This window comes from Propithecus coquereli, unplaced genomic scaffold, assembly GCF_000956105.1.
Source record: "Propithecus coquereli isolate 6110/MARCELLA unplaced genomic scaffold, Pcoq_1.0 Scaffold79, whole genome shotgun sequence".
Taxonomy (NCBI): Eukaryota; Metazoa; Chordata; class Mammalia; order Primates; family Indriidae; genus Propithecus; species Propithecus coquereli.
The window spans coordinates 7,452,549-7,477,987 of record NW_012154062.1 but is presented as its reverse complement, the minus strand read 5'-3'; the positions used below and the strand labels follow the sequence as shown (position 1 = coordinate 7,477,987).

The following is a 25,439-nucleotide window of genomic DNA, read 5'->3' as shown; positions in this document are numbered from 1 at the left end:
CATGCCTGTAGTCCCAGCTACTCGGGAGGCTGAGGCAGGAGGATCGCTTGAGCCCAGGAGTTGGAGGTTACAGTGAGCTGTGATTGTGCCACTGCATTCCAGCCTAGGCGACAGAGTGAGACTCTGTTTTAAAAAATAAAAAATAAATAATAAACGGATATTTACAACTACATGGATTCAACACTTGCAATTACAATTCCGACACCACAGCCCAGGTATAATTAGTAAGTATATACTAAGTTTGTCTGTTCCATCTTTTCTTTTTTTTAACAATTTTGTCAGGTGACTGCTATAAGCATCCAAAACTGCCACTGATTGAGGTTGTTTCCAGTTCTCCAATCAGTATTTTGTTTTGTAAGATGAGGATGTGGGAATTTTGGGGGGCGAGGGAACTGTTCCGTATCCTGATTGTGGTGGTGGTTATGCAACTACACGTATGTGTCGACACTCACAGAACTGTCCACTACACAGAGAAAGTTTTACTTTATGTATAGAAGATTATATCTAAATTTTTAAAAATGGAGAAAATAATGAGCATAGGTTTCTCATGTGCTGTCTCCGAGTTACAGTTTTGACCCAGTTGTGAAATTCAACGTCTCTTTGAGCACACCCCAAATAATCCGCTCTGTCTCTGGGATGGGAGATTCTGTTTGGGATAAAGAGGAGGAGAGCTTTACGTTCCAAAGCCCTTCTCGGATGGAGAGCATCTGCCGCTCTTTGCTCTTTCTGTCTCCTTCCTTGTCACTGGGAACCCTGACCTGACACCCAACCTCAAATTCCTCTCCCTGATTACAAAGAACAGTTTAGCTCCCTTGGCTCAGTGTTATCAGATTCACATACCGGGCACGGTCGTAATTCCAAGTGTTGGATGTATTTGCAAATATGCCTTTAAAAATCACTTTACGAGCCCTATTTAGTGGTTTCAGTGGCACTGAAAGCTAGCACAACACTGTTCATTTGCCTCACGGAGCCATCAGGGTCTTGGAGCTGAGGGTACCAGAGGGAGCTTGTGTAGGCTTCATGCTTCCCTGTGTCACAGGACTTAATGTGTCAAAACCCAAACAAAACCCTGTCCCGTCCATCCCTCTTCTTTATCTTCAACATCTCCCTGTGCTGGTGAATTCATGTGTCAACTTGGCTGGGCGCCGGTGCCAGTATTTGGTCAGACATTATTCTCGGTGTTTCGGTGAAGGTGTTTTTGGATGAGCATCACACTTAGATTGGTGGACTCTGAGTACAGCAGGGTGCCCGCCACAATATGAGTGGCACTCCTCAGCCAATCAGCTGAAGGCCTCAAGAGAATAAAAGAACTGAGGTCCCCAAGCAAGAGGGCATCCTGCCAGCAGACACTGCTTTCGGTTCTTTCCTGGGTCTCCCGCAGATTTTTGACTTGCTGTTCTCCGTAATCACATGAGCCGATCCTTTGTAATAAATTTCCCTCTATGTCTACACAAATCCTGTTGGTTCTGTTCTCTGGAGAACCCTAATCCACAGCCTCCTCACTAGTATTTAAATATGCTCAAATCTGTTCCATCTTAAAATAAAAAACCCTCAAGCTCCATCCCCTCCACTTATTGTCCTATTTCTCCTTCAGGGCCAGATTTTCCAGAAAGGGCTGCTCTTTTCTGTGGCTTCCCCTCCTCCCACTCTCACTCTAGCCTGGCTCCCGTCCCCAGCAAGCTTCAGAAAGGGCTGTGGCTGAGATCAATGGTTTCCATGTTGGTGAAACCAACTAATGCTACGTGGTCCCCCAGTGACATTGATCTTAGGACACTGGGCATCACAGCTCTTGAAAAACGTTCTTCTCTCAGTTTCCACGGCCTGGTTCTCCTCTCAGCCTCCTTTCCGCTTCTCCTCTGTGCCAATCCTTCATTGTCAAGTTCCCTGGGGCTCTTCCTAGACCTCCTTTCCTCTCCTGCCCTCTCCCCCTGGGTCACATCATCCATTGTGTGGCTTCGCTCGCCACCGAGTGCTGATGAGTCCGCGGTCTCCATCTCAGCCAGCTCCCTTCCGAGTTCCAGACCCTGTGTCCGACCGTCTGTTCCGTACTTCTACTTGGTCACCCGAAAAGCTGATCCCGATGTCACTCTGGACCACCAGACCTATGTCCCTCAGGAAATGCAACCATCACCCAGAAGCAACTAGGAGTAAACTTGGCCCTTCTGGGTGACATACCCCACCCCTCATTCGATCTTACTGATTTCGCGTCCTGCATATTTCTCAATCCATCTGGGTTTTTTTCCATCTCCACCATAAATTTAGCTCTAAACCACTATAATCTCTTCCTCCTAACTGGCACCTCACATCCACTCTTGTCCTTCTCAAGTTCATTCTCTAAGTTCAAAAGAGTGTTCTTTTAATAACGCTAATCTATGTCAATTGTTTTCCCATTTAACACTCTTCAATGACTTCCCCAAACTCTTGGAATAATGGCCATCATCACTGGCATGGCCTTCAAGGCCCTGCCTAATCCCTTTGCTGTCTCACCAATTTCTCCCCAACGCTCAAAATGTCATCACTCTCGGCGTCTTTCAGTTTCTCATACATGTTTTTTACCTCAAGAGCATATACTGTTCCCTTCGCTCAGAATGTTCTTCTCCACCCTTCTCCCTGGCAGCTGCAGGCGTCTCAGCTTTCAGGGCTTGGTTTAAAGGCCACTTCCTCTGGGCCCTCATATTCACTTCAGTCCCCATGTTACAGGTTCTCAGAGTTTTCTTTAACTCTCCTTAACACTTATCATAATATGCGTGAGATTATTTATCTGTTTACTTCCCCTGCTAGACTGAAAGTTCCATGTCTGTTTGGTCCAGTCATAGGTGACACTTACCTTTCCTTTTGGCCACTAAGAATGTGAACTTCTTTCTATGCCAGAAGAATCACTTGATGAATCTCGGAGGTGGCATCAGGAAGGAGAAAGGCCATCCCATCTCCACTCACGTTCCAAGCCTCTCCTGCAGGCAGGACATTAGCAATCCCCGAATCAGACACATCCATAGGGAATTTTGGCTCAAGAACTGGTAACACAAGAGGAAAGGGTTGGGAAACTCACTTCTCTGCACCCGGCGGGAGGAGGAAGGGTGTGCTCCAGGGTGGGCTCCCAGGACAGAAGCAGCTTTGGTGGCGGCAGCGGCAGGGGCTGCAGAGTGAGGTCCTGGGAGAAGCGTGGGGCTGATGTCTGGTGGTCGCCATCCTTCTGTGCAGTGGCTCTACAGACCTCATTCTGTCAGCTCGTAATAAAGTTTGTCACAGACTCTTACATACATCAGTGTGAGACCATACCAAAATCCACTGGTCAGAGTTGACTAATACAACAGCTAGAAATCTGGTGTCCCATCAGAGCCCCTGACATGCAGTACGTACACAGAGAGTATTTGCTGGCTAAAAGACTGCATGAAACAAAGGAGTCATATGTCCTTCTGTGGACTGAAGAAGATCCCTTACTCTTACACAGAACTAATTCTTAAAACATCCATCTTTCATTTAAATGGCAAAAATTACAAACATGAAACCAAAGTTTAGAAAACACTATTCATTGATATTGGAAATTTCCTTAGGACTGTGCTCCCTGCATTAATACTTGATTTCTTTCCCCACTAAAAAAGAAAACAAATCACATCCACCAAAGAACAAAAAGGTGACCCAGGAACCTGGGAGAGGGCATCACGTGAAAGACAGTTCCCTCTGAGGTGAGGGTTACCCGGCTATAGACACAAACCCAGAGGAATTCGAAAGCTGCTCCGGGAGAAAGAATGCAGGGCAGAGACCTGGTTCATTTTAATTTTCTCTTCCACAAAACCTCAAATGGGTGTTGCAAGGATTAGAGAAGGTAAGAGCTCTAAATGCAAGGGCCGGCCCGGGGTAAGGGCTCCCTCAACGTTCCCGTGTTTCCTTCCTCTCCGCTCTCCTCGGCGTTCGAAACAGTGGTTTGTTTATTAACTCGCAGGGCCCACACAGCACTGTTGAAGAAACCAGCGATACTGACAGTTTTTTTCAGCTCTTCTCACTCTGACTTACAGCCCCCCAAATATGGATTCTTTGGCAGGAACATTATGGCACTTAAAAAAGCACAGATGATATGAAAATTAACTTTCAGAAATGGCTGAAATGCATATGGATCTTTCATGTTCAGATTTATTCCTAACACTGAATCTGGTAATGCCCAAATGGATAGCTCGAAGCTCGAAATCTATCTTTACACAAGGAATATGAGTGTTGCCAAATATACATAGATCAAAATATGCCACGCTGACAACACTGCCTGGCGTTTGGTCCAGTGCTGTTATTTCCCTGGTTTGCCATTAGAACCGCTGACAAGTATTTACGAGACTATTAATTACTGCAGTTAATGTTTTGGTTGGAAGCTGTGATTTTCAGGATATAAATTGATACTAATGAATTGTTTTGGAAAAATGAAGGAATCCCAGATGCTTCATTTAAAAAAGAAAGACTGGTGCCTAGAAAGTGCTTTTGCTTTCGATTGGCATCCCAACTCTGTAATTTATTAATAGTGTGGTAGGGGCAAATTATTTAACACTGCTGAGCCCTGGGTCCTTCATCTGAAAAACTATCTATTGGGACTGTTACTCTAATAGCTACCTTTGATACTCAGCAAAAAGAAAGTTCTCAACGGATTTTCTCGACAGGCAGTGGAGATAACTTACTGGGAACGCTGATAAACAAAAACCTTCAGGCTCTCCGCGCCTTTCCCTGTAGGCTGAATTTTAGTTCAAACACCTCCCATGTCCAGCCATCTTATTTCAGGTCATCTGAGGCAACCCCAGACCGCAGACGATGTCATATGGCTAAAATTAATCACAGTCCCATGTTTAAAGTCAGACCAGAGATCAAAATCAGTTGAGTATAGGCCAGGTGCGGTGGCTCATGCCTATAATCCTAGCACTTCGGGAGGACAGGGCTGAAGGATCGCTTGAGGCCAGGAGTTCAAGACCAGCTAGGCAACATAGCAAGACTCTCCCCCTACAAAAAAAAAAAAAAAAAAAAAATTGGCCTAGCCGGGTGTCATGGTGCAAGCCTGTAGTCCCAGCCACTTGGGAGGCTGAGGTGGGAGGATCACTTGGGCCCAGGAGTTTGAGGTTGCTGTGAGCTATGATGATGCCACTGCACTCTAGCCCGGCAACAGAGTGAGACTGTCTCAAAAAAAAAGTTTCAGATCTTGGACCATTTCAGATTTCAGATTTTTGGGTTAGGGGCACTCAATCTTACCTCCAATCCCATCATTAAAGCAAAATGACCACCTGGCACTGTTTTGCTTGTGCCTATCCTAATACAAACTTCAATAGCAGATGGGACTACTCTTTGTAAACAAGGCATCTAGCTAGGATAGAAAGAAAAGATTCTGGATCTAAGCAGAATTTTAAAAAATCAGTTTTGACCCAGGTGACTTCAGGAGATTACAGGTTTCCATGAGTTCTACTCTTTTCCTTAATTGTTTCTTAAACATTTTCCTCTTCTCTCTCAAAAGTGAAAATTTTCACAAATTTGGCACCATTGTATGCAACTTGCCTTAGAGCTCAATCATTCCTGAGTCCTAGGTTATCTCAAAATATCTAGCTATTCCACTTCAGGTAAATCCAATAAAACTGCTTGAAATAAGTATTTTGATGTTGAAAATAAAATTCAATAATTTTCAATAAATATTTTTAGCATGCATTATGTGAGCAGCACTCAGTTCTGGGATATGGAGGGCAAGATACGGCACTTACCTAGAGGGGCTTGGGCTATGAAGGTTCAGCGTGACTGGCGCCAGGTGTTCCTGGGAGGTCCCAGGAGAGGCAGGCATCCAACCCTGGTGGGGGTGCGCTGTGAGGGACGTCAGGGAAGCTTTCTCAGAGGACGTGACCTCTGAGCTGAACCCTGAGAAATGAAGGGGTGAGGGCTGTGCCTGGCAGGGAGACAGCATCTGCAGTGGCCGAGCATCACGGAGCATGAAGACGTTTTCAGTCTGACCTCAGTGGGCAGGAGTAAGGGGAGGGCTGAGGCTGGAGATGGGTGGGCCTGGCAGCCACTTTGGGGAACTTGAACTTTATTCCCAAGACAATAGGGACCCATTTAAGGATTTTAAGTGACACAGTGATAGGATCAGATTTGCATTTTAGGACAATTACTGCAGCTGCTGAGAGAAAAGTACAGCTCAGAGTGATCCTGAGGGGCTGGGGCCTGAATTAAGGCAGTGGCAGTTGGGAAGAGCGTGAGGCTGAGTGGTGTTTTGAAGGTGGGATTAACAGGCCTCGGCAACTGGCCGCGTGTATGAGTGGAGGAGAAGAGCAACCGGCCAGGTTCCGATCTGGGCAATTGAAGGGCCCCCTGCTCTATTCACAGACAGCATGGGAGGGGCACCTGGGAGGAAGGAGGGAGTGAGGGGGGCGAGTTCAGGACGTGGTTGTGTGCAGGGAGGTCCGACAGGTCGCTGGCAGTGGGGGTCTGGAGTTCAGGACATCTGGGTTCATGTGCACTGACCGCAGTCCTGGGTCTCATTCCCTGAGGACCAGTGAGCCGCACCTTGGCTGGGCGTCAATCACTCTCCGAGCGCTTTTTCAAACTATTTGTTTCCTTACTAACCATGTCCACAATTTCTCCTTACTCATGCGAGGAGGCGGAGTAGAGGACAGGACATTGAGTAAGTGGAGTGGAGGTAAAACCCATGGAGGTGGAGGAGATAAAGGGCTTTTTGGTTTTTACAAAGCATTTCAAAGAATGATGTAAGCCGCAGAGGAGGTGTATCTTTTACTAAGTGGTAACCAAATAACTTGGTGTGATGTTTCAAACAAATAATTTCTGATCTCTTCCCTCACCCCAAGTTTCCAATCCCGTTCTGCTTTGCGGCAAACCTCCAATTTGCATTTCAAAGACTAAGAATCGAACGGAGGCTTAACCATCACCTTTGAATATTATTTCAGTTATTTACAGAACTTGTTATTGTCCAGCAACTTCCCATGAGCTCTGTTTTCTCAACTGGAGAAATGAGGCCTTTGGCAAAATTGTTTTTCCCTTGATTTGAATTTATAAACTGGCTAATTTCACGACCTTTATATTTTTATCACTCTAGGTAAGAAACAATACTGAATTAAAGGACGTGGTAATCTTTACAAATTCTCCCCCCCCCAAAAAAAAAATTTCACTAGATTTTATAATTAGTCTACAAATGTGGTAATACCTTGAACTGCACACCTTTCATGGAGCAGAGGTACAATAAATCACTCAAGGGCTAAAATATTAACACAGAAAAGTTAAAACATCAAAAATGGGGCCTCTTTGGGAGGCTGGGAAAGGAGGATCACTTGAGGCCAGGAGTACAAGAACAGCCTGGGTGACAGAGCAATACCCCGTCTCTTTAAAAAAAAAAAAAAAAGAAAAGAAAAGAAAACATGAATGGGGCCCACTGGCTTACTGAAGATGAAGCATTTGAGATTGGGAATCTCAGCTCATCTAAACCCAGAATCTAGATTTTTCTCTGCATTCTGGTCCATCGTCTTGGTCCATTTACCAAAAGGCATAAAGCAGACATTTAAAATAAACATACAGACTCTTGATCCACTACCGAATGTGAAGTGCTATTCACAGACGTCCGTAGTGTCCAGTCCCAGTCCTGCTTTTTAGCCCGACCCAGAATTCGCTAACAGCAAATACAGGGTTCAAAGGTCCTCAGAGAGCACCTCATGCAGCCCCTTGGCTTTGAAAGCAAGTGAAACTCAAAAGCATCAAGTGGACCAGGCTGCGAGGTGGCAGAGCCAGGCTGGGGCTTCCCGCCCCGTCCACTCGACCGAGGCGTTTGGTCCGGCTGGAGGATGAAGACAGGAGCCATTCGAGGATTTCAGCTTTGGTTCTGGCCTCCCTGATGGAAAACAGCCCCACTGCTACAGTGTCTACCACCATCCTCCTCTTCAGACAGTCCTCATGGAGAACACAGCCACCAGGTGTGGATTTCCTCAACTTGCTTCTCCCGACACATCTCTCTTCACCCCTTCTCAGCCACATCTTCGTTTCCTGGCACGAACGGCTGGGTTTGGGAACTCTCCCTTTCCAAGGTTCATCTCCCGTCCGAGTCCTCACTGCAGTCCCTCCACTGGCTCCGGCAGCAGCAGGGAGTGTTCCACTGTGCCGTTCTTCCTCTGCTCTGTGTGTCTCCAGTATTTCCCTTTGCTCCCTCTCCTTTGCCTACGAACCTGCTCCTCCTGTCTCTTTACCAAGACCTAAGCAAACGATCCTCTCCTCTTCAGGAACTTCCCCTTTGTGTTCATCACCGAGTTTATTCAGAAAAGCCAATATTTTCTTGCTGTTCACTCTGACCCAACACACTCTTATCCGGGATCTCTCCTCTACTCCTACAGAAAATGCTCTTGCGAAGGTACCACTGATCCGATTGCCACATTCAAAGTTCTCTTCAATTCATCTTACTTAGCCACTGCATGTGACAGGGTTGGTCACCTCCTCCTATTTGGGGGGTGGTTCTCCTAAGGATACTAATTGTATCATTCACCATCTTGAGCTTCTCTTCTGCTCAGTCTTCAAATGTTGGACTTCACTGTTACTTGTTTTTATTTCACTATTATTTTAACAACTTCTTTCTTCGTTCCTGGTGGTCAACGTTTAAACATCATATAACATATAAAGCACGTGTGTCTGAGTGTTTTCTTTCCACTCCGGGCCTTTCTCCTGAATTCTAGTTCTATGTAAGTGTCTACTGGTTCTGTTCAATCAAACGTCCCCCGACACTTAATATTCAGTGCACTCAGAACTGAAACAATCTTTCCTCTCCTGTCCTCGATTAAGGGCATCAACAGGTGTACTCAGGCCACGCACACAGGCAGGCGCACACGGCCTTCCTCCCCTCTAACCACCTTCTCACCGGTCTGCTTCAGCTTCATCCCTCACCTGTACCCGGGCCCACCCTGCCGTCCCCAGGCTACCGCCCAGGCTGGCCCTGATCCCTCACCTGGAGAACTGACTGGTCTCCTTGCCTCTGCGACTCTTTCTTCACTGGATGGCATGACCATCTAAAACATAAGTCTAAATCATTTCCCTGTTCAAAAAAGTAAACCCCCAAAGGTACCCCGCTGACTACATGATTAAGTACTACCCCTAGAAGGGCAGGTAAATTTCAGTCTGGTTCACTAACCTACATTTTCAGTTTCCTCCCTATACATCCTGTCTTCTAGCCACACTGAACTTCCTGCTATTTCCAGACTATCTTTTCACAGGTGTCAGCAGCCGCCATTCCCCTGACCGGGCAAGCCCCCGAGTCCCTCCTGCCCTCGTTGAACACGTACTCGTCTTTCCCCATATCGTCTCCTCTGTAGCATCCTGCCACTATCTGGGAGAACAAATGCTGAATGTTACAGTCCCAAAATACTTCACACACACTGCTACTATAGCACTTATAAATAACCACACTGAGTGGTGACCGTCTGCCCAAGGAGGAGGGAGCTGGGCAGCGAGGAGCCCGTTTGCTCTGGGGTGCAGTCAGGCAGTCCAGCACCGACGGGGGGGGAAGCTTTGTGCGGGCAGGGGAGGTCTCGCCGCCACGAAACTCCCAGGCAACACACGTGACGTAAGAATGATATACTGACAGAAAAAGTTTTGTGAGAGCTTTAATGGCACAAATGTTTATAGCTACAAGTTATACATGTATTGTAAACTGTATATAATGATACAAAGTGCTAACTAAATAGCTGGAGAATGCATAATCACTTTGGCTCAGTTAATTCCAATAATTTCCACAACTAGATCAATTAAAAATTCATCTGACTGGTAAGTCTTGGATTTTCGTTTTTTAGAATAGTAAATATTTTTACTGCAATCAAGGGAACTTGCTGCACTTTTCACTGTGCAAGTTTGTGCAGTTTTGCTTTTGATTCTATTTACAAATATATTAAGCTAGTTTTCATGAAACATATGAAACATGAAGTCTGCCTTTTTGTCCCCAAATTGTAAACAGGTGTAAAGCTTTTTAAACATTAATCTTAAAATTTCAACTGTTAATTGTTGAATTCTCCTTTCCAATTATACAATCTGTTTCTGTTCAACGCAAAGCTAAGCAGGAACAAAAACATCCAACCCATATGTTAGGGCTGTGTGATCTCATCGTATAGGAAGTTCTACTGTGATGATATATTCGTGTTGTAAGTAATATTCCATAATTTCACAGACACTTTAAGGGAAAAACAAAATTTATTTTCAATGTTGAAAGAAAGAAATATACCCAAGTTCAACTGTACGACTACTGATAGAATTGCTACTGAATTTGGAAAGAGTGCAATGTGCTGCTTGTAAAAAGCTGCTTTTATTTAAAGTGAAATTTTACTTTTCCCTCACATGATACCAATTGTAACACAAACTGTATACTGGAGCAGTTTAGCTATTTAGTTCTCGTAACTTCACTAGCCTTTCCAATTTTATTCAGGATTTTCTAAATCAGTGGGCCATCAGGTTTACTTTCTCCCTAAAGAAATTCATATACGAACACTTGAAATAAATAGGTTATAGAAGGCAAATCAAGTGTTACCAGTTTCAAGAGTAAGACAGAAACAAGGTATAATAAAAAGATATCCAAAATTATTTAGATATGCTAGAAAGAAAAATAAACCTCAGAAAACTACTTTAGATATATCATCTTTCTTAAAGATAGCCAGTTATATTCTTGAAAAAGATAGAAATTTTTTTGTTGTTTAATCTGTATGTTATTTTCCACTATAACACATCAATTTTACAAACCTTGATGTCAGAGAGAAGAATTAAATAGTTTCTGCAAACTGGCAAACTTGGTCGTGTTTTTATTCAAGTCAACTTGATGCACTTTATAGATTGCTAGTTTTAAAATTAACAATGCTTTTCTAAATATTCAATAGCAATGTCTATATCATAAACAGTAATTATTTATATATAAAACATATAGTAGTATCCTTCAGAGCCATGCCATGTGTTCTGAAAGCCAATAAAATCGACTTGAGACAACTGGTAATCCTGATTGCTTTCCAACAATTTGGTCCTAAAGCTTCACATTTGAGAAATAAACAAAGAAGTATATAATTGAAGGAATCTGTTGAGTGTTCTGGAATTTCAAGAGTTTAATATAACTGAAAAGATAGCTACATAAGAAACCAGCAGTTCCTGCAGGATCATCACAGGAATCACGTTGGGAAGACTGCAGAGTAAACATCAATAAGTGAGAGATTGGAAGGTAACAAATGGCATCTTTTCAGAACCTTGTCAACTGTTCCCACCACCCGAGTCTGTTTTTCTAAGTTGCACAAGTGCTTGGAATAACTCTGAAACAATTATCTTCAGAGTTTAAAGGCTTCAGAGTATAAGTGATGCTTCCTAAAACAAGAAGCCTGTATTAACACCACAAATTGGAAAGCCTCTTCTTAAAGAAAAAGTGAAGAAATAAAAAAAATTTAAAGTCATGAAAAATTCACATGCAGCTAATAAACGTAAAAATACCAAACACACACACAAAAATCTCAAAAGCAATTTCATATATTTCTAGGCCTGAGACGTTCCTTATCAGAAGAAAGATTCTACACCATAGAAAAGACAGCATCACAACATACTAGTATTAAAATCTGCTGATGTATTTTAGCTCTTATCCTACTTCATACCTATCACTTATACAGCTTGCCTCCTACAAATTAAAAGGCGCTATGAGGAGGCTTAGACAAAAAAGTGGCTCCAAAGCTGGTTTAAAATAATTTTTTTTATTGCCCAGGATAATTTTTTCTTATGTCTTGCTTTTTTTTTGTTTTTGTTTTATTTTTAATAACTATAAATTCAAGCTTAGGGAAGCTTGCCTTTATCTTAAAAAAAAAAAAAAAACAAAGCTTTTTTTATATCATTTGCTAACCTGATCTCATTTTAAGGGCAAGATGGTAGTTATGTTGCAAGAGTAAAATTTATACCATGAATGATACAGGTCTAAGTCTGGTGTACTAATTGGAGATAACAGCATTGTTGACAAAATTATAATCTGCTGGTGGCATTTACGGAAAAGAAGCCCTTGCAAATTTCTAAACAACAGTAAACTCTGTTAGGAAATTCTAAAGTGTCTTACAGGCCAAAAAGGGAATAAGGTTAGTAAAATGCCTCAACAGAGTTTGAATAAAATACTGGATTTGAGAGTTACTGGAATTGGATATGTAAAAATAGGGTGGTAGGTTGGGTCATGCTTACAATGGTCTCAAATTCAAATAAACTACTGTGACAATACACCACTTCACAGGTCACACGCATTTCCAGGGCTTTTCTTTCCCTCAGTAGGTGCTGGCAGAAGGTGTGCTCAGTCGTTTTCCAATATAGATGCTGAAAGGAAGGAGAGTGTATCATGTTTCATCTGTTTCAACAGTTCTGCGCCAGCCTATCCACAGGTTGAACTCTACTTAAAAACTAAATTTTTCAGTCCTTGTAAAAGGCTCTAAAGGTATATGTGCACAGGTCCCTGACAGCCTGAAATTCCACTGACTTTCTTAAAACCAGTCTCCAGCCCCAGCAAACTGGTTTTATATGATTCTCTTTACCCATTAAGGCAGGACTGGATAGCACAGGGGCAGTGCTTAGACAAAGTAAAGCCAGAGAAAACAGATCCCTCCACAGAGTAAAGTAGAGCCAACCTCCTTTGAGATGTTCCTTTCGGTGGGCAAAAAGTCCTACTGATATTTCAGATACTAAAATACAGTAATGTGCCCAATTCTTTTAGTGCTCTGTGTAGAAAAATATTTAAAGCTGCTAGTGCTTTAAAGACAGCTCTTACTAGTAATTCTTAATGATTACAGGCCTAATATTACTTTTCCATGTCAAACAAGTATTTGGCCCCTTCAACAGCATAAGCAGAAGGGGAGTTAAGGAGAATACTTAACTAGCTCCACCCCCAGTGCAATAAAAGCAACCAAGTCTTTTAAACTCTTTTTACATTCATCTATAGCAACAGTCACACTTACGGCAAGAGGAACAGTCTGAAGATTCATCAAAGAGACCTTGCAAAGTACAAAAACCAACCTCCTGAGGGCAAATGTCCGACCATGCAATCAGTAACTCCCACCCCTACGCACACCACCTCCACCCATTTAAACACTGCCCTTCCTGTTTGTGATTACTGTCCTGGCTCTCACAAAAGCAGACCACAAACCCAACAAAGATAAAAGGGGGGGTTTGGGAAGCTGCATGCATGTTTCTGTGTTCATGATAGGGAATCTCTGACATGCCGAGCTTCTCAAAGGGAACGGATGGGATGACCCATCTTTTGCAGATCATATGCTGAAAGGACCCACCAGGCATGCTTACAGAGCATAACAGATATGTCTTGAAAAAAGTTAAAAGCTATTGTTTAACTCCTAAAATCTTTCAGAAGTGTATTTCCTAAATCGTTCAAGCTAAGAAAAAAGCAGTTAAGATGTGCCTAGAAAATTAATGAATTACCAGTAAATATGAGGTCAATTTTAGCAGAATAAATGAAAATGCTACAAAATTAAGAGAGAGCAAAGCAGCACCAACCAATTTACCAGTTTCACTCAAGACTATGATGTAATGGTTTATTTTCCCATGGGAAAAAAAATATTCACATCAACCCCAAAATTTACATGTTAAAGATTAGTTCACTTTATAAATTACTAAAGATTAGCTAAATTTTAAACAAAACCCAAAAAGAAAAATCAATCGCAGCAAAGTCCACTTAAAAATTATCGCTTAGGGGATTAATATGAACATCTTATTTTCAAATAAAGAAAAAACTGGACTATTATTAAAAATGCTTATTTATAGACCATTCCTGTACTAACTTTAATAATTCTTTTTTTTTTATTTCAGCATATTATGGGGGTACAGATGTTTAGGTTACGTATGTTGCCCTTGCCCCCCCTTAACTTTAATAATTCTTAAGTTCACCTTATTTGCACAGAAACAATAAAAGCAAAACAATACAAACTGCTTTCACATACATTTCTTACATATGAAAATAAAGTATGAGGATAAAATGAAGGGAAAAAAAACTTTAGTTCATTAGTACTTACCCTAGCCCCAAAGCCAAAACATGAGAAAGGAAGAGAGATGGAATGAACACCTTCAGAAATTCTGCAGAGAAAATACCCCCTTTCTTCATGGCTCCACTTTTCCTCATGCTTAAAGACACAGAACGTTTAGGGTGCCTGAAGTGGAACTCCCTAAAGAGAATTCAGAGATAGGAGTTAGAAACGCATTTGCTGAAATTACTTTGGGCATTACCAGGTCTACTGCATATGAAGCTGTGCAGATCAGCTGTGTCCACTGACAGGAAATCATGCAAGAACTCACTTGGGTGGAATGTTTTCAGGTCTACTGGACCAGTCTGATACCCAATCTGCACTTTTCTTCATAGCCTCGACTTCCTTCTCTCCTTCTACAACTTCTTCTTCTGACTGTAAAGAAAAATTCAAACTTAAAAAAAAAAAGAGGAATACAAAGACAAATCTGGACAGAAAATATACTAAACTCATAAGGTTGTATATATCAGTAACTTTTATGTAAGAAACATGCTGTTTTTCTAAAAAGGCTGACAAAATGATCTAAGATCAGAGTATTTAATATCTTACAAAGAACTCAAGTGAGCTTCACTATTACATTTAAGCACAGAATATGAAATTGAAAAAACTGTATTTCAGGATATAATGCTAACTAAAGTGTGCAAAGTATGAAAAATCTTGATAATTGTTGAATATGAGTGATGTCCACATGGAGGTCCATTGTCTTATTCTCTTTACTTTTATATGTGTTTAAAATTTTCATAATTAAGAAAAAAGAAAACACAGCAAAAAGGATATGCTAAAAATAAAGCGATGGGAAGTAAAACTAAAATAAGTAGAAAATGTGATAAGGAAATAAATAATAGTATTTATTGAGCACTTAAAGAGACACTACATTGATTAACTTTTACCTTGCAGCAACCCTATAAAAATAAAAAACTATACTATGATGGCTGCATAGTTCAGCAGATTAAATCGTGAAGAGATTTACCATTTGTCTGATGTAAAAAAAAAAAAAAAAAAAATAGGAACTACTGAAATGCCATTTTACAGATGAGGCAACTGAGACTTAGATTAAGTAACTTGCCTAAGGTTCCACAACTGGCCAGTAGTCAAACCCAGGGAAAATGTCTCCATACAGCCCCCACTCTTAAGCACTAGGCTTCACTCTCTGGAAGGAGATTATATTTTTTAGAAAATTGCTAGACAAACATTTCGGAAGGTTTTGAAACTACGTTAGCCCAAGTTTTTTGGAATTATGTATAATAAACTGAGTCAGAATTTAACATCTATCATATCAAATTAATGAAAAAGTACTCCTTTTTATTGTTAATGATAACCTAAAGTTTCAGGCCAAGATTTAGGCCAAGAATAATCAAAATTTCCAATAGCTTCTCTTTTAATAGAACCCACAGGAATGAGAAATTCCTAAAAATGACACAGTATTATTTATTCAGTTTCAAGAAATGTGATGCTATGACCCAAACCAAAGGGCCTCAAAGGTAAGAGGTGTTTTGACTTTTTATTTTGTTCGAATAGGATTCACTCTTTGACCAAAGCTTTCATTCTTTTCAGTAAGCAGGTAAGAAATGCTGAGCCTGACATATTCACATGATTCTTTTTTGACAGGTCTAGTTTGTTGTGAAACAGCTGCCCCAGGCAGGGAGCTTCAGTCTGTTTCTACATATGGATAGGCCCTTTTACTGTCAAAGCCAAAGTAAAATCTCGGTGGATGCTTGCTGCTCTTGTTAGTACCATTCTTATCGAGTTCTGCTGAACTTGGCAAATTCCACCGAATGACACAATGTAGCATTTAGGATTGGAGTTTCTCCATTGGCTATTGAGATTACTCAGAATCATGAGTCGGCTCTTTGGAGTAACACTGAAATCATCCTAAATTAAAAACAATAAATTGTTACAATTTACTTAGAGATCAGTTTGTGTGCACACAGTATCTGACTATATTCCACACACTGAGGGTCATTTCTGTTGTTTCCTACTTTGACCTCACATGTCTCTCTTTAAAACTGCTCAAAGATTTAACAAGTTAATATTTCATACTTTCCAAAGAGTAAGATTTTATGCTCTAAATATTTTTTTCAAGATGATGTAATTTCCTCTCAGTTGAGTGAAGCAGAGTTATCTTTGGATTAGCATTTGAAAAACAAACTTCAAGTAGTTTTTTTTGAAGTGTAAAAAAAAAGAAAAAGAACTCCATATAAGTTTCTAAACATTTTCTCTTGTTTACTTTAGGAATGAGGGCCACCTGCTCTCTTCAGTTACTACTGCTCTGTGCTTCTCTTATTAAATTTGCCACTTTTGGGTGTTAAATTGCCTTCCAATTCTTGGAATTCCAGAATATGGTAAAAATTGCACTTAATCTAATTATATAAGATTCATGCTTTTGACTGAATCAATAACCCCTTGTGTTTCCATTTATAAACTCAAGGAACTAGCCTGGAATATTGGAATGATACACTATATAGGGTCAAAGTATAGAAAAATTGTGGGGCCTTCTGAAACAGAAAGAATACCAGGTGAATTTGAGATAATACATAAAATATTTCTAGTGCTAAGGGACCCACAACATTGCACAGTGAGAACCCCACAAAACAAGCTTTTTGTTATTATAACTCACTTAAATATTCAATCAATACTTTTCAAGCACCTTAACATAGGAGGAAAAGAATGGTTCCTGTCCACAAGAATTTGTGCTATAATGACACTTTCAGATGATCTGACACATCAATAAAGTTAAAGGCTACTACGTGTATTCTAAATCATTAGCAACAATTACATATAAACATTTGAAGTTTTATAATACAAACATCTGTAAGATTTAAATACTATATGCATCTATATTTCCAATGGTATCAACTCCTAATAAACTATATTTATCATCTTCAACTTAAGGAATCCCACATAATTTAGATAAATTTTTATCTTTAGCTCTTGAAATTCATATCAAAAGTCACCGCTTTGATTTCACATGTAGAAAAAGTTTTTACATCTCATTCTAACACAACCTTCATTTTCATTTATTCTGTGACCTTAAATAAGGCATCTGTCTCAGTTTTTTCCATTTATAAACTCAAGAAACTAGCCTGGAATATTGGAATGATACACTATAGACAAGAATTTTCCAATTCCTTTTATAGTGACAGGGCCCAGAATCCTTAGCTGTAAAGGAGTGCAGCAGTAAGAACTATATCATCTTAAATAAATTTCAAAATCAAAAGTTCAGTAACTTAAAATAGCTTCAAACTACTCTTAATATATTGTAGCAAAACATGTTTGGGGAATTTGCATCTTTCCTAATTATTTATTGTAAATCAGAACAGTGCACACACACACCTGAGAGCTGTGGTCCCTGCTGGTGTGCATTTCCACGTCAAACATGATCTGCCCATCTTCTTGCGGGGAAGGGCTGGAAGAGAAAGAATTTAGCCATTAGTTTTAATTCTCATTTTGTTAAATGAATTAGCCTCTACCAGAAATCAAAAAATTAAAAGTTACAGCAGTATGGCTCTGCAAAAGCAGCAAATCAGAAAGTGTATCATGACCCCATACAAGAAAATTTTATGTACTGTTAAAGGACTAAAGGAAATAGAGCATTTTTACTTCCAAAATGTTCTGGACTTTTTCAGTGGTGATGAATTCCTTCACAAAGATAAATTTGCAAAGGAACTATTATCTAAAAACACAAGACTGTCACATTTTCTTACCTTGAATATTTTTCTCCATAAAGGCAAAATGATCTTCAAATTCAGAAATGTAATTTGGGGTTCTTTTTCCCAAAGTTCTTTAATCATTAAATAATTTACCACCAGCTGTACTTAAAGCTTGTAAAGTAGTTCTCAAAGACTCTTTCACAGGACCTTAGAGGTTAAAATTGCTTTCATAATACTATTAGGATTTATTTGCCTTTCATTCTCATTTTCAAGAGTGTACAGTGGAATTATCCAAAGGGGTACATGATGTGTGATGTCCCAACAGATCAACTGCAAAAGCAGATGAGAATCCAGCTGTTTTTGATTAAGCCAGATAGTAAAGAGATTCGCAAAAATGTAAACCAATGCCACTATTCTTACTAATTTTTTGGTTATAGAAAATAGTTATTTTTCATTAAAAAAGCATTACTTAAACTGTAATGGTTGTATTATTATTTTTGAATGAGTAAATGCATATATTTAAATTTTCTCAGTTTTAATTTCTAATAGAGTAAATATCAAAATATATAAACTCACAAACAAAAAGCTCTTTCGGGTCCCTAATAATTTCTAAGAATGTAAAGGGCTATAAAGACCAAAAAGGTTGAGAATCACCATTCTACTTATTTTAGAAATATTTGCTTGGAGATATTTCAAAGTGAATTATATAAGTTTATATATGAATCTAAAACCTTCATGACGGTACAAAATATATTCCCAAAACTACAAAAATTTACAGATAAGTTCTTAGACAAAAACACACGATCACAAACTGTACTTAGTACAATAGATGAATAGATGTTCTAAGTTCGTTTCTCAGCTCTCTCAATGATTTCTTGTGTAACTGCAACAAGTCACTGGATCTTTCATTACACACACAACCCCCTCCACCCCAAATCTAAAATAAAATAGAGATGAAAAATATGCAGGGCTTAACTTGCTCAAAGGCATAGACATCAATTATTAAAGTTACCAAGAGCGTACATACAATGTTAATGTATACAGATGCTGGTGAGACTGACTCAAAAATAACATCACCAGAAATTTACAAGACTGATTAGGCCTAAAAGTCTTAGACTGGTGCAAGACTTAGACTGACACAGGAGATTCTTAAATGGGGACAGCAAGAGGGCAAACAAACATCGTATGTATTTAGGAAATTTTTGTCTTCAACTAGAAATGTCAGGCTCTAGCACGGGAGCCAAAAAGAAACAGCCAATATCGTGTGTCTCAGTTTACTGTCTTTGTGCTTTTAACACTGCTGGGTTCGCAGCCGGGCATCAAGGTAAGGGCCAACCTTACACAGCTGTGACCAGGTCAAGGAGGTCAGAGCAACAAGGCCAAGAATTCTCTGCAAACACTGCTCTGCTTCTGTACTCTGCTTTACTACTGGCACCAATCTCGCTTAGAAAACCACTAAACTCTTCGCTGAACTGCTTACTACTCCTAACGGTTTGGAACATATTAATATTAGATCGTCAACTTTGGCTGCTATTCAGATCAGCTGGGGAGCTTTTCAAATATTCTAATGTTTCTACCCTGCCCCTGAGAAGCTCTAGATACGGGGTCTGCACATTAGTATTTTAAAAGCTCCCTGGGTGGATCTAGCATGCAGTCAAGGTTGGAAACCCCTACAATAGGGTGGAACACAAAGCAGAACATATAGCGGTTACCTTTCAACAACCACTGTGGTAACAAAACTATAGCTATGGGATAATTTTTAAATTGCAAATATATGTAAGTCAGCTCTACGCCTAATATTCAACAATCCTAAAACTTTTCCACCTACAAGAACTACTCCCCAACAACTTCAAATATAGAGCTGCAAGGCAATTCAAACGACATGAATTTTATGTGAAGACTTTTAAATGGTATAGTGTGTTAGATAGGAGAGTATCGTTGTGCTAGAGCTCTAAGCCTCCTCAGAAAGATGACCAGTAACCCAGAGCCTGAAGATATGTAAGACGAAGGATAGGAACTTGTTTAAAGACATTTGCCGTTACCTCTTTTCACATATTTAGAAACCTACACTTAAATATGATCATGGGAGGGTGAATTCATATTCAATCCCATGTGTTAACTGTAACCATAAAAAAGATGACCAGAGAGGTAAGCAGGTGACTTTTTCTCTGTTCACTGATAACACCACGTGAACAACAGGTTAGTGGATATATTGGTCCCAATGCTCAAGGCTCATGTACTCAAATGCATAGAAAAGCCTTATCACACAGGCGGTAACAAGCAGAAAACTTCAGAAACTCATCAGCGAGTTCCCTAATATAAATATAATATAAAATCTTCATTCTGAAAGACAGACTAATGCTGTAGCTGCTGGAAGCAATGGCAAGCTGCTCAGAAAGGAGCCATCTGCTCCGGTTCTGCTTATGACAAGAGCCTTCCCAGGCTCTAAGAAGCACAGGGACAATGAGAGATGACATGGGGGTGGCGGGGGTGCGCAGCATGCCACAGAGCCAACAAACCAGTCCTCCGGCTGCCTTGGTAACACTAGTGGATCATAAGCCACACAGGAAGTCTGAGCATAATTTAACTCTTGTTTCTCCTTTTTTTCACTTTCTCTGATAAGTAATAATATGTGCTATATACATAATTTCTACAAAATATAAAAATGTTAAGAAGAAAAATATCCATAATTCCATTTCTCAAGACAATCACTGTTTGTATTTTAAAATGTTTCCTTAATCTTTTTCCTGTGCCTTTGCATTTTCTACATGATTACTAGCAGTTAACTGTTAATTAACCAGAAGGTCATCCACTACCCCATAATGCTGACAGTGTGGCTGTCACTGTACTAGGAATTTTTAAATGTCATTTAATACCTAGTCCCTCTGGGGAAAAAAAAAAAAAAAGCTTCTGCTGAAAAAGTAACTGACTTGGTTTCATTCTACGCATGCATCTTGCTGTATTCTTACGCTTTCACCATAAGCAGTTCCTAATCACTGGAATTAGTTTCCACAAGTCAAATATAGAAAAATGAGGTCTGAAATAAAATTTTCTCTTAGGAAGTGGAATGGCCTCCACAATTAACCATCTTTACAGACCTCGGCTGCTGCTTCCACTGAGCAAATACTGCTGTAACGTGAATCAACTTGCCATTCCTATGAGTCAAACATCTACTGAGCGTCTACTACACACCAGCACCATTCCTGTGAAAGTAATAAAGATGAAACATGACCCCTGCCTTCTGAAGCCTCCCATCTAGAAGGGAAGGTGGATATATACAGAGGTAACTGTAATTCAAGGTAGACTGTGATCTGTCAAACAGGGACACAAAGGACAAAGGAAAATGGGAGAGAGATTAATTCTATAAATTCGCATTTTTGCCACTGAATTTTAAACTGATAAACTTCTGAATAAGAATAATCTGAATAAGAAAATCTGGGGGAAAAAAGTGGATACTCAAGTGCCACTTGAGCTGACTTGAATACACGTGCTGCAATAAATCAGGAGGCATATTTTGTAAGTGAAGATTTAAACAAATGAGTTTTTCCTAATGGGAATTAGCCTTGTAACCCATCTGTGTCCTGAATTCTATCCAAACAGGGATCTCACTTACCTGTCACAGTGAGAACTGCCTCTTGAACTACTCTGTCCTGATTCATGCTGTGCATCCAAAAGAATCTTCTCCATGTCTCCATTGTGGATGGAGGATGAGGACGGTACGTGTTCCAGCCCCCCATTTTTCCCATTGCCATTATCATTGCCATTGCTGTTGTTCATGGGTAGCTCCACCCAGGAACCTGTTGGACAAGCCAGATAACTTAAGTTAACCACAGCAGAACTGCAATCTGTCATATGCACACCATGTGAATATGGTGAATTCAGATAAGAATTCTGAAAAAAATAAACAAGGAGTAGTAAGTCTAAAAATCTATATAGTTCTGTTCCTGAAGTAGCTCATGCAATCAACCAATTGAGAAGCTGGATCTCTAAAACTCACATCTTAGAAAATGTTACCTTTCAGCTAATTTTCTCTCTGGTTAAAGCTTAGTTTATAACAATCAACACTTCACTGAAAACTGAGGTAGCTTTTTAAAAAATAAATAGCTGCTTTATCACTAAACAGGCAATTTACCTTTAATATTTTAATAATATTTTGTAAATACACATACTTTTTTTCACCATCCATCTAAGCTATTTAGCTGTATCTGCTTCACAAATGAAATAATAAACATATCATTTAGCAATTTCATAAAGGTCATCTAAATAAGTTAACTATATCTTAATTAGCACAAACTGAGGAGCTCCTGGAAAAGGGAACCTAAATCTAATCACAAAAATTTCAATTTTACACAAATCTAGAACATAAAATTAATGCAGCTAGTTCTTAACTAAATCAGGTGATAAATGCTAAAAACTCAGAAAAAAGCTTTAGTTCTATCTCACAGATTAGTCTCCTTTCCTTTACACCTCGCCCTTTCTAATCTGTCTCCTTTTTTTTACGCACTAACATACCTTGTGAACTTGTCTCTTCTCTCCTCTCTTCCACGAGTTTCTACTTTCTAGAGTTTTCATCAAGCCGTGTTGTTTCGGGGGCAGAAACAACCGCACGTCAGCTACAGGCAGACATGCATGTTTTCTTAGGTGAATAGTGGAAGGGGGTGGAGCCACAGAAAAAGGGGACGTGGCACTGGTAATCTGCTTAGGTCTTGAAAATATTTATTGGCCCAAAGAAATTGCGGAACCTATTAAGGTGCTTTAATTTTAATAAGAATTGTAACAGCAGCCAGTAAACCAACTTAAACAACAAAAAGAGACAGTGGTACATATTTTGTTCATAATTTCCATTCCTCACAATAAATTTTGTTTTAGAAAATATAACCAAGCAGGTTGGTGGGGCCACTCCTCTAAAATCCCAAGAGAATTCCAGGGGTGAATGGGGAGTTTCATCAGTAAATCAAAACAATCAAAACTGGCTCAAACCCTAAAATGTACTCTAAATGTGGTGATGACCATACCAGATCCAGAATGAAGTCGACATCATCCTCACATGAAGGAAAAGCTCAACGGCAGACCTGGTTGGAAATCTGACTCCCTCACTTGCTATCTGCCTGTATGACCTGAGCTTCAACTGCCCCATTCGTAAAACAGAGATAATAACACACGGCTGCTGTGAGGATCAAATACAGTAATATAAAGTGCCCAGTAGATGGAAGATGCTCAGTTACATACTAGTTAAAGGAGTTTATATTTATAAAGTACTTAGAACCGTGTTGGCTAAATAAAGTTATCCTTTCCTTTCCTCCTGGGGCAGCCCCAGTGGCTATCACAGTCCCCTAACCACCACCAATTCCTTAGGACTGTGCTGGCAAACACCACAGTTGGACCACATCTCTATGGCCTCATTTTATACACACACGAAAATGGACACAGACCAGAGAGAACTGAAAATGCATTAACACATACAACTAGCAAAGCTAAGAGAAATCTAAGATTGAAGATAATTTAAATATTTGGAGTGCCTCTGGAGTGTATAAGAAATATGCCAAAAGCATCCCTAAATTTAGAGCTCTGCAAAATATTTCAACTGGGGGGAGGGAGAGAAAAGGAAGGAGAGAATACGTATATGAAAAACAAACTGTTTTTTCCCTACTCCCACTGTTTCTAGGATTTTCTAACTTATTTTTAAACCAATGGGACCAGCTCTTCTTGTACAGAAGCCCAATATGTAAAATAAACAAAAACAAACAAAACCCCAGAGCTGCTCTGGCAGAAGCAGAGCTAAGGAACCAGGAGTTCCAGATGGGTCTCTGTGGAAGCCAGTATTCCCTAAAATACAATTAATGTTCAGTTGAAGTATCTGATCAAAGAGAAGAAAGGCTGTAACAAACAATGCCAGGTTTTCTGGTCCTTACTCTTTTGAAGGACTTTCAAACGAATATCTGAATTCTATTTCTTCATTAAAAATATATAAGCAATCATAGTCTAACATGTATTTTGGGAACCTGAAGAGATACTTAGAAAAGCTTACTAAAAGCGATCTCTATCATGGTCTCCACATCCTATAGCATAACTGAAGACAATTCTACTTCAGACAGACAGTTTGTATTTGGCATATATTGGTATAGAGGTTAAGAGCTCAGACCAAAGCCAGACCCCAATTCTTATCAGTTCTAGCTGTTTCACCTGGGATAGAGCACTTACCCTCTTTGCGTCTCAGTTTTCTCATCTGTAAAATAGGGATAATAACTGTATCTACCTCACAGAGCTGTTAGGAAGAGTAAATGAATAAAGCACGTAGAAAAATACGAAAGGTCCCTGTTAAGTACTATGTAAGTGCTAGCTACTATAATTATATTCTGTATCTTTTAAAAACAATTTCTTTCTGTAAAAATGTGTTCCTTGAAAATGTAAACATCAGTACATAAAATTAAAACAATTAACATCTCTCCTCCCAACCTTCCATTCCTACTCCCAAAAGAGAAACCACTTTTAACAGTTTCACATGGAGACTTCTAGAGTTTTTCCAATGAAATATAGCTCTGTTTTTTGCTTTTTTATAAACAAATGGAATTGTACTATACACACATATTCTGTAAGCAGTGTTTTTCAGATGTCTTTCAATGTCAACACATTGACATCCATTCTTTTGAACTGCACTGTATCTATCATTTATAACAATATATTAAGAGGCTACGTATTAGCTTTTATCTTTTGAATAACGCACAAAAAAGCAAACATGTTTTTCTCAGTAGAGGAATTGCACATGCCTTTTTCCCCGTCGCCTCATTCCAGCCTCAGAATTTCTTCATGTTCTAACTCTACCAATCCTCACAAAGTCCCTTTTTACTTGGAAAGGAAACAAGGCAAGATATGAGGATTGTGCTGTCCAAGCAATACAAAGTAGGAAACGACCTCAGACTGAATTCTCTTAATCAAGCTTTAAAACTAAAAGCAGGAAGCCTTCCCTATTATTTTAAAAGACTATTTACAAGCTAAAAGCTGTTCCTTTATGCCAGTTTGTACATATACATAATGACATATTTTCTAGTTTTAAGTGTTTGGGAACGGCCAGGAGATTCAGAGAAGAACGCTTCTCTCTATTCTCTAATAAAGTAGACTGTGAAGGTTGGTCCAATAATTGTGATTACATTCATTACTGTGGGCTGCACACGCTTTACAGTTTTGTAATTACCAGTTCAATCCTCTTCCAAGGAGGGGAGTAGAGGATCTTCCGGACAGGGAAAGGAGAGAATGAAGAGTATTTCTCCTTATTTTTTCCCCAACTTTTCAAGACCTTACATGTAACTCTTAGCCTAACCAGGAATGACATATTTCATTATATTTATCTTCTTTCCTCAAAGGCTTTCTGTAAGTTTCAAGTACTTGATGCTGGAATCTAGAACAGACCGACAGTCACTGGCATTCTTCTAAAAAAAAAAAAAAAAAAAAAAACGCTGGTCTTTTTGCAGAAGTGGATACTTACACACCAGTTACTTATGTATTCAAAACACTATTACGAGGCAGTGACACTTCATGAGAGCCTTAAGAGTACTCTGGCCATAATGGGAAAGCGAGTACATTGTGGATGAAGATGTTTAAAAAGACACAAAGACACACACACACACACACACACACACACAAAGGCTGTACTTCCCAACAAGAATTATACTACCACCTTCATTTTCGTTATACTACCTACTGAATTTTATGACATAAATGTCTTACTCAAGTATTCTTAAGAAACTTGATAGTTTTTTTTCCA

At 39.7% G+C, this 25,439-nt stretch overlaps 1 protein-coding gene across 1 annotated transcript in view; it reads right to left on the bottom strand.

The window, feature by feature from the left end:
• Positions 1-9,591: 9,591 nt before the first annotated feature.
• BNIP3L (BCL2/adenovirus E1B 19kDa interacting protein 3-like) overlaps positions 9,592-25,439 on the bottom strand; it is an 18,648-nt gene continuing 2,800 nt past the window's right edge. Inside the window, exons 2-6 of the mRNA XM_012662986.1 lie at positions 21,291-21,474; positions 17,361-17,433; positions 14,299-14,402; positions 14,019-14,168; positions 9,592-12,315 (exon numbers count right to left, since the gene is read on the bottom strand). Coding sequence (XP_012518440.1) covers positions 12,267-12,315; positions 14,019-14,168; positions 14,299-14,402; positions 17,361-17,433; positions 21,291-21,474 — 560 coding nt within the window. The 3' untranslated portion in view covers positions 9,592-12,266. The remainder of the gene's footprint in view (positions 12,316-14,018; positions 14,169-14,298; positions 14,403-17,360; positions 17,434-21,290; positions 21,475-25,439) is intronic.